At 43.5% G+C, this 12,483-nt stretch overlaps 2 protein-coding genes across 6 annotated transcripts in view; one reads left to right on the top strand and one right to left on the bottom strand.

Moving 5' to 3' along the window:
- LOC138173202 (UDP-glucuronosyltransferase 1A1-like) overlaps positions 1–9,783 on the top strand; it is a 132,029-nt gene extending 122,246 nt beyond the window's left edge. For all 3 annotated transcript variants that reach the window (XM_069103084.1, XM_069103085.1, XM_069103086.1), the window contains 4 exons: positions 1,975–2,106; positions 3,261–3,348; positions 5,100–5,319; positions 8,201–9,783. In XM_069103084.1, the coding sequence (XP_068959185.1) occupies positions 1,975–2,106; positions 3,261–3,348; positions 5,100–5,319; positions 8,201–8,498 (738 nt within the window). In that variant the 3' untranslated portion in view covers positions 8,499–9,783. The remainder of the gene's footprint in view (positions 1–1,974; positions 2,107–3,260; positions 3,349–5,099; positions 5,320–8,200) is intronic.
- Positions 1–12,483, bottom strand: part of USP40 (ubiquitin specific peptidase 40) — a 411,887-nt gene that overhangs the window by 199,906 nt on the left and 199,498 nt on the right. The gene's annotated exons all lie outside the window — the stretch shown is intronic.

Genomic DNA, 12,483 nt, shown 5'->3' with positions numbered 1-12,483 from the left:
CTTCTGACTCCCTTGCCAGTGCCCCCCCTCCCCACCCCCACGCTGCCTTCCCACTAGGTGCTGCCTTAGCGCAGGCACCTGGAGGCAGTGGGGACTTTCTCCTCTCCTGCGTGTTTGTGCAAGCACTTGTTTAGCCTTTATGCAAATCGTTGTACATTTTGCTGAATTTGGTTTTGGTGGCAAGACTGCACTTGTTAAGTCGCGTCTGACTCTGTGACCCCATGGACCGTAGCGCGCCAGGCCCTTCTATCCTCCACCATCTCCCAAAGTCTGTCCGAGTGCATGTTCGTGACACGCTAGCCATCTCGACCTCTGCCGGCCCCTTCTTCCTTCAGCTTCTTCGCCCATCCCCATTTTCTCCCTGCCTCTTCCCCCGCCCTCTGGCCATTCAGGCAGATGCTGAAGCATCCCAGAGCGCCAGCACCCGGCTAAGCGCTGAGGAACAAGCCGTCCGCCTAGACCCTGGCAGCTGCCTTTCCTGCTTCATCGCCCAGGAGGAGCTAGCCTTCTTTGCTTAGCTCCGATCTCTCGGTCTTCTTCCAGCTAGAACTGTATGATTCATTCCTAGGTGACTTTTGTATTTAAAGTTTGTCACCTCCATTTTCTCTTTTCATCCTCATAAAAAAATCTGAGTTGTGGATGCCAAGCAGAGCTGCCCATTGCACTTTTGCTGGGGCAGAAGGGGAGGGGAAGGAGGACGGGTGAGGCCGGGCAGGGGGAGGGACAGGGAGAGGAAAGTTGGGGCAAAGACAGACAGGGAGACTGACAGTCTGGCAGAAAGCTGGGCAGGCTTTTCTGAGACTGAGGGAAGTTTTAAGGAAGAGGACGCTGAGCAGCTCGCTTGGTCAAGCCCCCTTCCTTTACCTTACTCAGCACAGTGCCTGGCACATCGTAAGCAAAGTAGGAATACTAGCTATCATCATCATCACCATCATTGCTGTTGCTATTCCTACTAGATAGGAGGACGCTGAAACACAAATAGATCGGTCACTTGCCATGACAAAGCTTGTTTGTGAAAAGCAGGAGTTTAAACCCAAGCCGTCAGTCAACAACTCCGATGCTCCACGATGTTCCACGTACACGGGAACTTCCCCGTCCAGCCTGGTTTTATCACTTGCTGGCATAATCCAAGTTCCTTGGGGCCAGAGAATGCCTCTTTGCGTCCCCAGGACCCAACATGGCGCCCATCATGGGCGATTGCTCATTAATTCATTGGCTCTTGGGGCAGCAAGGAGACATCCTTCTTTCAATAATTGAGGATAACTATTATTCGTGTTCCTCCCTCTTGATCCCCAACCTTCTCAAGGCAAAACACCTCCGATACCTCAGACCCATTCTCAAGGGCATGCTTGGCAGGTTTCTCATGCTCCTGGTATTTGGCATGCTGTGGCATGTTATCCTCCCTAATGAAACATTCAGAATATTCAGAGCGGTGTCTGCCTGGGGAACTGAGACTGGACTTTATTCACTTGCTAGCTGAGTAGCTTTAGGCAAGTCACTTAATTTCTCTGAGAACGATTCTTTTCGTCTAAAAAAGGGGACTCGTCATCCTTATGGATTTGTGGTAAGGATAAGATAAACTGTTAAGGTATAACAACTCAGCATCAGTACAAGTCTGCCTCATCTTCCTCGGAGGACGTTTCACATAGTGGGCTGGGAACCTTAGGAAATGCCATGATGTTAAAAAAAAAAGATCATCAATAAAACATCTTTATTTTAAAATGCTAAGAAAGCAAACAGAAAAGGTGGAAGGGAATGGTTGACTTGTGGCGAGTTTATTCAGTCCCTGTGAGAGGCGGTTGGCATCTATCAGGTTTTTACTGACTGATTTCATCTCTCTCAGTCTGCTGTCCATTTAACCACATTGCCTTGCTTTTTTCTTTTTCAGAACCAGGCTTTTTCTGGATTTGGAGAAGAATATTGTGTACAAATTGTGTAATATTCATTAAATTAGATGCTTTTCTCTTATTTTAGGAATTTGAAGCCTATGTGAATGCTTCGGGGGAACATGGAGTAGTGGTCTTCTCCCTGGGGTCTATGGTCTCAGAAATTCCAACAGCCAAAGCCATGGAAATCGCTGAAGCTTTGGGCACAATACCTCAGACAGTAAGGACAATACTCTGTTACTCTTTTATGTCCCTAGACAAAGCCTTCCCTGGCCCCACAGACCCAAATGGGTTGTCTTTAATAGGACATGAGGTTTGGAGTTCACTGTCAAGCTTTCTTACTCAACCTCCCAGCCAAATTCCACCAAGTTTAGCCAAAGCTCACTTTACTATCCTCCTTACAAGTGCATTTTAAAAGTAGGAAGAATAGTCTTTATTGGATATTTGTTTTTCTTAGATATATTTTGGATAGGACTAAAAAGTTGACTATTTAGCAAAAATACCAGATTGGACATTGTGGCCTCTGTTTAATGGATTAAGAATCTGAATAGCATCACAGAAGTCTAGACTTGAACCTGGAAGATACCTTAGGGGTCATCAAAATCAACCCTCCCCCAAAGGAGGAAACTGAGGCCAAGAGAGATGAAGAACTGGGACATGGTCACTGGGACAGGATGTGAGTAGCAGAGCCAGAATTAGCCCTTCATTCTCTGAGCGCTAACCCAGTGCTCAGTGCTCCCTGCCCACTGCATTCCACCCCTACATCCTACAGATCATTCTCCTGCCATTTTCAAAACCAGTTATATTGTATGAATACTCAATCTAATGGTGGAATGCTGCCCCCAAGGTCATAATTCCAGTTGTGAGGCTTTTCAGCCCAACTCTCTCATTCTATAGATGAGGAAACCCCAGAGAGGTCCGTCCAAGGCCACTCAGGCATCAGCCAAGTGGTCATCTGGGCTTTGAACCCAGGTCCGCTGACTCCAAATATACCATATTTCTTTCTTGTGAGTTAGAAATGACCTTCATCCCAAGTTAAAAAAAAAATCAAGAATGAGTCAGGGATGCATGCTAAAGGAATTGAGAACAAGTTATAGATATATTGTCCCTTTGACCTGGGCTACCATATCAGTAGGGAACAACTGTAACCTCAGACTCTTCCAGAAACTAACCAGTGAACCAAGCATTTGATTTCTTGCTTCAAGGAGGCATATTTTTCCAAAGAGCCTAAAACACAGGATGTATTTTATCTTTGATGGAGTGGCTGAAGGCTCTACTCATCCATCTCAAGTCCTTAGTGACCGCTGCTTCTGTGACTAGGTTGAAACTGTGTCATGGACTTTTCTCCAATTCTTTCTTTTTTGTTCCCCCAAGGTATTGTGGCGGTACACTGGAACACCACCATCTAATCTGGCCAACAACACCAAACTTGTGAAATGGCTTCCACAGAATGATCTGCTTGGTATGTGTTCAAGTGTGTGGTGGGGTTAGGAGGGATGAAGCATGAATGTGAAAGTGAGGTTACGGTGGTGCCTTGTAGACTATATACAAGTGACATCTGTAGACAGAACCAGAGGCAACTCCAGTGGTTTTTAATTGATAAGGTTCATGCAGAAACATAGTTATTTTCAGGACCCCCCAAGTCCAGTTGATCCAACTTGGACCTCTATAGGAATCCCTTTGGCAATGTCCCTTATGAGCAATCCTTTTTCCTTTGGCTGAAGACCTCCAGTGAAGACATACCCAGTCTCCCAAGGCATTCATTGGCTTAGCTTTGGGAGGGTCTCGTTTGTTATCAAGTTTTTCCTGACGTGAAGGTTGAATCATCTTTTTTCACAGTTTCCAGTTCAGCCTTCTGGGCCAAACAATAAGGGCTAATTCCACTGATCCATGGCCGTCCTTCACATATCTGAAGGCAGCTCTCCTTGGAGCATTCTCTTCTCCAGTTTCAATTTCCCCATTTCCATAATCATTCCCAGATACACCATCTGGGCCACCTTCTTCTGTATGCTCTCTGGGTTATCAATGTCCATTCTAAAATGTAGCAGCCTGCACAGAGCGCAATACTCCATACATGGTCTGGCGAGGGCACGGTTCAGGAACGCACTGTGAATTTGCACTAACTTTTGGTTGACTTAAGCTTGTAGTCCATGAAAATTCATAGACTTTCTTCAGGCAGAAAAGATGTCAACATCAGTGGTATGGATTGGGTTGGATGGGCTAACTCTAAGATTCTCTGATTCTTTCAGCTCTGAAACTCTGAGAGCTCTGACCATGGGCACGGGTTATGGAGAGGGTCAGGTGGGAGAAGCAATAGTGGACTTGAATCACTCCCTTCTGGCTCCATAGATGAGAGGCATGAAAAGGATAACAGCTGGGAATGAATAAGCATAATGGTGGCTCAAGGTCAACTTTCCTGAAATCATCTAACTGAAAGACTATTGTCCCAAATTTGTAACAAAAAGAAAGCATCGATGTCATGACATCAAAATGACTCGATCCAATATTGATTAGCCCAGACAACACATAATGGTATTATTACCTTTACAAAAATGGCCTTTAAGTAAATTAGTTGTAGTAAAACCATTGTGCTTCCCTAAAGGTGCTATGGGGTGGTAGGGAGGGTCTAAATGATAGCTAAAAGTCATCTGGCATCAAAGGAGGATTCCAGGAAGGCAAGTTTTAAAGCTCAGAACTATTTTCACCACTGTCCACAGTGTGGTTGTCACGGTTAAGAATTACAGACTTGGGCAATTAGGTGGTGCAGTAGATAGAGCCCTCAGACTGGAGTCAAGAAGACCCGAGTTCAGACATGGCCTCAGACACTTACTAACTGTGTGACCCTGGGCAAATCACACAACCCTGTCTGCCTCCGTTTCTTCATCTGTATAATGAGCTGGAGAAGGAAATGGCAAACCCCTCTAGTACCTCTGCCAAGAGAACCCCCAATAGGACTACAAAGAGTCAGACAGGACTGAAACAAGCCTGCCATAGGGCACATCAATGGGCCAATAACAGAACTTGTATTATACTACCATAAGGCCAAGCTTGTCAGTGTTCTCTTATGCTTGACCAATGAAGTCGATTTTTCCACAATAGATAATAGTAACTTTGGCTGTTTCCAGTGCCTTCAGATTGTGGGATATTCTATTCCCTGAAAGGGAATGGATTATCAAGCCACAGAGGAATTCTTTCTCTATCTTTCTGCCTCAGCTCACCCAAAGACGCGGGCATTCATCACTCACGCTGGCTCTCATGGCATCTACGAAGGGCTATGTAACGGAGTGCCGATGGTGTTGATGCCTTTGTTTGGAGATCAGATGGATAATGCAAAGCGTATGGAGTCGAGAGGGGCAGGAGTGACCCTGAATGTCCTTGACATGACATCTGATGATCTCAGCAAGGCCCTGAAGGCAGTTATCAATGACAAAAGGTAGGAAAGCAAGTGGGATGGCATGGCCGTTTGCTGCAGACGCCTCATCAGAGAACGTGCCCCTTCTTAGATTTATACAACTCCAGATTTCTAATGAGATAAATTGGGAAACAATCCATCGTTTCAATCATATTCTAAATAATGGCTTATGAGAGATTTTTTGGTACGTTGCTGTCACTTTCCAACGACTCCTCTCCTAATCCCCCAGAGAACCCTCTTTCATGACAAAGAAGTACAAGCATTCAAAACAAACATTTCTGAGCAGGAATGCCCTCTGCAACTTCCTAACAAGTGGTTCCATGTGACATGTGGTAAAATCTGAAATAATTGGGACTTGAGGACCTCCCTAGGACTTCCATCTTGTACCTTGGCATGGCTGTAATTGACAACTGGAAATTTGCTTCCATACGTCTCCCTCACCTGTTCCTACTTCCACTCTCAGGGACCAGGCAAGGCAAGTCTAGTCTCCCTCCCCTCAAACCTTGAAGGCAGCTTCCATGCCTCCCCTAAATCTCTTCTCTAGGCTTACTGATGCCCATTTCTATCAGGTAATTCACATTCAAGTTCGTTCACCCTCCTGATCACCATCCTCTTGTATGTGCTTAACTTTATTAGTGTCTTTCATAAACTAAGTACCCAGCCTGAGCACAGGACTCCTGATCCAGCCTGTCCAGGCACTTTCATTATAGAAATTTGGCTTATATCAAGACAGCCCCTTCCAGTTTTTCTGACCACCATGTCACCCCCTTGAGTGACAGACAGCAAGCTTACAGTCTGTAAGACATGTGCACAAACTATGGTCCAGTCACATTTCTTCCACCCTCTGATTGGTCCTGTCTCTTCTTTGATCTTTCATTTGCCAAATACAGTTTTAAAAGCCCTTTTGGGTTGTCCTTGGAGTTAATCAACAACCTCCTTTTATTGTAGCCTTCAGGGTGCTGCCATGATTCATCCAGGGTTTTGTCACCTTTGGTTTCCTTCTTACCCGGTGCCTGGTGCAGTCACTTCTTGATTGAATAAACTGAGTTAGTTAATGAGCTCCTTATGTAGCCACATCAGGATCTTCAGACAATTCACCTGTTATTCCTCTTCACTGACATAAATCATTCTGGTTCATTACTTTGAGTTTCCTCTACTTCTTGAGCTGATTTCCTTCATAGAATTTTAAGCCATGGCATGCTAGCCATTCTTTTTTTTAACTCTGAAATTCACTCTCTAAAAATCTTGGGCACCAGGAAGACTTCTGACATTTCCTCCTCTATCGCAGATGTCACGAAGTATTCACTTTTCCCCAATTTACTGTTATGTATTTCCTGTCAGTAATGAGATTCAGATCCAAGAGAATGGTTCTTGCTGAGATGTCCTCCACATCTTGAAAGGTTAGCAAGCCAATGGAGGAGCTGCTCTAGCCCTCTGTCTTATGGAGGAAGACCCTTCTAGAAGGTATTCGGGTGACTGAAGTGTGCCATTGCTCCAACATCCTGCCGCCATACTAGCTTTGTGACTCACTTCAGCAGCCCATCACCCTTCCTTCTGGTCATGTTTCTTCCTATGCCTCTACACCTCCATCTCTGCCTCCACTCATCCACCTCAAACACTCTCCACTATGTTTCACCACCTCAATTTGTAAATTTCCTCACAGGAGCTCATTTCTTGATATATACTCAATAAATTCTTGTTGAACTGAATTGAACTGAATATATGATGTTATTTCATCCTCTTTTATCTACTCTGCTCCATTTGGACAAGTTATTTCCTTCCATTGGCATATTCCAGTCTTAAGACACATCTCATTAATTATTAGAACTCTACATTTCTGTATAGGCTTCTCCATAATTATTTTTTCTTCTTATGTAAAACCTACTAAATTCTGTGGTATCTGGCTCTGTAGATATTTGCAGACAATTTTCTTCCTCCCTCACTATTTTCTGTTTAATGCCCCATTGATCAAATTTACAAATCTTCAGCCAATTTTTTGACCCTCATTAGAAGCATTCCATCCCTGGTCAAGTCCATCATTCCTAGCTCTTGAGCTGTGGTTCAGAAACTAAAATCCTATTCTCTGCCGATATCTTTAGTTTCTTTGACATTACTTACACAGTTGTGTTTGATATACAGTTAAAATGTTTCTGCCAATGCCCTGATGCATAAATCCATTGCCTCTTTGTGTGAGAAGATCTTCTGAAAAAATCCAGTGAGCGAAAAATAACAGTCTGAAATCTCAAGGCCCGGGTTTGAATCCTGTCTCTTATTCTTACATAGACTATCCATTTCAGTTCTCTGATATTCAGTTTCCTCTTTTGTAAAATGAGGGAGTTGAACTTCATAATTCCCAGAGATCCCTTCCAGCTCTAGCACCCATGGACTTCTGGCCACCTGATGGCTCTTCCTTTAGATATTGTCTATCTATAGCTAATCCTTTGCTATGTTGGTGCCTTCTGTCCATCTGTCAATTTACCAATTAATTAATTCATCAATTACATTGATCCTGAAATTGATCTGTGATTTTAGTTCTTCCTTTTGGAAATGGGTCACCTCCATGAGAATGTGAATCCACCATCCCTGGGGGTCTTCAAGTGGAGATTGAATGGTCATTTGAGGTTATTTCAGATGGAATTTATGCCTTGGAGGTAGGATTGATCAGTTAACCTCTGTGGTCCTTTCAGCTGTATAATCCCATAATTCCTTAACTCTGGAATCTGTAAACCTAACTTCTTATGAAGTGATCAAATAACACTAAGAAAGAAATAGAAAACCCCAAGGAAAGAAAGTCTTGGCTTCTGTACAGCTTGGCTACCTCTAGAATAACACAAATAGGTCATAGTTCTCTATCATTGGAGGCTTTGTATATTAATCTACCTTTTTTAAAAAACATTTTTAGCTACAAGGAAAACATCATGCGTCTGTCAGCTCTTCACAAAGATCGGCCAATCAGTCCCCTTGACCTTGCTGTGTTCTGGGTGGAGTTCGTGATGAGAAACAAAGGGGCCCCACATTTACGTGCTGCTGCCCACGACCTCAACTGGATCCAGTACCATTCCTTGGATGTCATGGCTTTCCTCCTGGCTATTGTGGTGACTGTGGTATTCATTGTTGTGAAATCTGTCAAGTTTTGTTTCCAGAAATGCTTTGGCAAAAAAGGGAAAACTAAGAAACCCACCAAATCAAAATCTCATTGAGCCGCCCTTGAAAAATTAGGTGGAATTTTAGTTTGTTCTCCCTATGGATTCTGAAAACGTACCCATATGAATTACATGCACACACAAATACACATATGTACCCTCATGCATACAAGTCATTTTCAAATCAATTTTGGATAAAGAAAATCTCAGTCTTATTTTGTTTACTGAAGTAGGAGCATGGAGCTTGGGAGCTGGAAGATGACCATTTAGTCCAACCAACTCATATTCCAGTTGAGGAAATGGAAGCTCAATAAAGGGGAAAGTTTTGAGCTGAAGGGGTCTGATAGATGACTTCCCATTTCACTTACAGGAGAGATCAGCTGCACTCTGCTTGACTTCAGAGAATATCACTAAGAACAAGGAGGACTGAGGGAATTCCATCATTTAGGTCAGGATCAGTGAAATCTTCCTAATCATTGGAACTGTCCAGCAGGAATGGCCTGCCTCAGGAAGAAGTGAGGTCCCATTCACTAGGGCTTTCCAAGTCAGCCTTGGATGCCCAGTGCCTGGGAGGTTGGTCCAGGCACAAGGTGGACTCCATGACCACTGAGGCCTTTCCCAACTCTCAGATTCTGTCATTCTAAGACCTTCTCCAGAGTCACATGTTTAGTTTATAGCTGAACTAAACAGAAGCCAGGTCTTCTGACTGTTAGCCCTCCTTTCTGCCTCTCAAGACACAAAAAGCTAGAACCCACCTGGAAGACTCACTCTCCCTCCCCATTCTTCATGATTCTGACTTTAAATGCTTTGCTTAGAACAATTGTATGAATTCATTATCCATTTGGAGTTGTCCTTTCTTTAAACTGGAGAACACATAGAGCAACCCGTCCATGTGGCTTCCTAATGAGTCATGATCGCTAATCACTTATTATAAATGTTAATGCATTCCCCTGCCACTTTCCCTCCATTTTCATATTCCATTTCTTTGCAAAGCTCATGGGTGCTGTTGGGGTGAGCTCTTCCACTGATAATGACTGGGCTCAAGATTCCTGCAGTCCCTTTAGACACAGGAAGGCAGGCACATCTGCTAAGATGGGCTACTGCTCATCCTCATGATGTTGGCAATTAATCAGACTTGTCCCTCAAAGAAAGTGGATTGTTTCTACAAGGCCAAGATAGATCAGGCCAAACAAACAAAATGTCACTCGGTGTTCTGCTAGTCCAAGAGGATCCAAATGTTATCAGTCATCTGCAACAGTGTTTGTAATAAAATCACAAGTTAGCATATTGCTCAAAACAAAATTCAATAGATTAATAAATCCCTACTAATTCTTTCCCCAGAGACTCTTGTTTGTGAGTTGATTTTGCTTTTGTGTGCATTCTTTTGTCTTCTCTGGAGAACCATTTCATCACTGATTGATTCAACAATGCGTATTTGTGGAGCAGCAGTCCCAATGGAGTTTTCAGCCTAATAGGGCCACTAAGAAGCACTCTGATAGGCTGCTGCTTGGAGGCATCTGCACCCTCCTGGTGTGGGCTCCTCCCTCCTTCTAAAAGCCACCATCCCTTCTCATTCCTCTGGATTCTTGCCAAAATGTCCAATCATTGCTCACTGGGGCTGAAGCACTCAGTGTCCCAGAAGCCTTCCTCCTAATCTCTCAGCACAATTTGGGTACAAGTGAAGCAATCCATTTAGTTCTGTGGTCTTTGCTGTGGGACTGCCCACCCCCTTTCTAGTCCCACATCTTCTGGCCAATCTCTTAGATGTTGCTTCCAGTGTTCAATTCTTCAATGGAAGCAGAAACTGTAGAAGGGCAGAATCTTCAGGTTGTAGGCTTAGACCTAGAAGGCAACTCATAAGCCATCAAACTGAATCCCTTTATTTCACAGCTGAAGAAAGTGAGAAACTAGAGGGAGGGGCCAAGATCTCCTGGCTGCCATGCGCGGGAGCCAAGCTTCATGCCCCCTGCTCTGAGCCCAGGAGCAGACTGAGCATCTGGGGCAGCCATCACCAAGCTTCTTCTCATTTCCCTTCGGGTGACTGGTAATCTCAATTCTTTGGCCTGCCCAGTGTCCCATGGCTGGCAGCTAAACAATATTGCTAGAAAAATCTTGGCATTTAAAAGATGAAGATGTGGAATTTGGGAATATAAGGCTGAGTAGAAGGTACCGCAAGAGTTCAGAGAAAGGAAAGAGAAATTCTTGATGCAGGAAGGGAGAGTCATGGACAGCTTCACAGACTGAACACCATTTGAACTGGAATTCCAAGAGCAAATAGGGTTTGGATGGAGTTGTGAAGAAGGAAGGACATTCTAGGGAGAGTAAACATCTTGACCAAAGCAAGAGGGATGGGAGAGTATGGAGTTATAGTCAAGGAAGAGCCCTTAGATACATTTGGTCTAGAGAATTTGGATTCTTCCCATGGGAAATGAAGAATCAGCATAGATTTAAAGTAGGGGAATGATGTGATATGAGAGGGCAGCAGTGTTAAGGATGGATTCAAGTTGGGAAAGACTGGAAGCACAGAGATTGTTTAGAATATAGTCCAAGGGAAAGCTGGCTAACTCAGGACAGTTTCTATGGGAAAGTATAAAAGGTCCAGATGAATGAGGGCAGATGGTGCAGAAATGACATTAGCTGGCACCTCTGAGCTTGACCAGACAAGTCCACCTGTGCTGCCTGACAAAGACTTAATGGTCACCAAGTTAGGACTTATGATAACACCCACAAGACCAAGTGGAAACCTGAAAGCGTATGTATTTCCCATTCCTGAAGCCCTTTCAGCACAGCCAGCCCTAAGCCTCAGCTTCCTGCACTATGAGGTATGGTCTGGACTCCACTGACATGAAATGGACATGGTCATGCCCGGGATACTGGTTCCCACTAATGAGGCCTAGGTCTTGTCATCCGCCTCTCTTGTCGGTACATTCACCTAGGGGGGGAAGTGTCCACAGGGGAAGTGTCCACTCATCCACATCATGGATCCATAGTGCTTGGTCATCCTCTAAGACATGCCCTTTTACTTCTTTAGAAAGACTCACCTCTTTTCAGAAGAAGAAATCAAAGCTGTCTATGTTCATATGAAAAAATTCTCTAAAGCATTATTGATGAGAGAAATGCAAATTAAAACAGCTCTGAAATACCACCTCATCCCTATCAGATAGGTTAATATGACAAAAGAGGAAAATGTTGGATATTGGAGGGAATGTGGGAAAACTGGGACACCAGTGCATTGTTGGTGGAGTTGTGAACTGATTCAACCATTCTGAAGAACAATTTGGAACTATGCCCAAAGGGTTACAAAACCATCCATACGCTTCAATCCAGCAATACCACTACTAGGTCTATATCCCAAAGAGATAATAAAAAATGGAAAAGGACCGATTTGTACAAAACTATTTATAGCAGCTCTTTTTACAAAAATTTTATAGCAGCAAAAAAAATTGGAAATTGAGGGAAATCAATTGGGAATCAATTGGGGAATGGCTGAACAAGCTGTGGTATATGATTGTGATGTAATACCACTGTGCTCTCAGAAATGATGAGTAAGATGATTTCAGAAAAACCTGGGAAGACTTAGATGAACTGATGCAGAGTGAAGTGAGCAGAACCAGGAGAATATTAACCACAGCAAAAGAAACACTGTGCAATGATCAACTGTGATAAACTTAACTCTTCTCAGCAATACAATGATCCAAGACAATTCCAAAGGATTCATGATGAAAAATGCTCTCCACATCTAGAGGAAAAACTAATAGAGTCCAAATGCAGATTGAAACAGACGATTTTCACTTTCTCTTTTTAGTGGGTTTTTTTTTGGTCTGTTTCTTCTTTCACAACATGACCAATACAGAAATATGCTTTACATGATTACACATACATAACCTATATCAGATTGCTTACTATTTTAGGGAGGGGGAGGAGGAGGAGGGAAAGAAAGAAAAATTGGAATTCAAATATTTTTAAGTAAATGTCAAAAATTGTCTTTACACATAATTGGAAAATAAAAGTATAAAAAAGACTCATCTCTGGTGATCCAAGT

The sequence above is a fragment of the Petaurus breviceps genome, unplaced genomic scaffold (assembly GCF_028583685.1).
Source record: "Petaurus breviceps papuanus isolate PSGF00001 unplaced genomic scaffold, PetGlider_PUasm1.0 567, whole genome shotgun sequence".
Taxonomy (NCBI): domain Eukaryota; kingdom Metazoa; phylum Chordata; class Mammalia; order Diprotodontia; family Petauridae; genus Petaurus; species Petaurus breviceps.
Note: the sequence above shows the minus strand (reverse complement) of the source record. Positions and strands in the feature narration are given on the sequence as shown.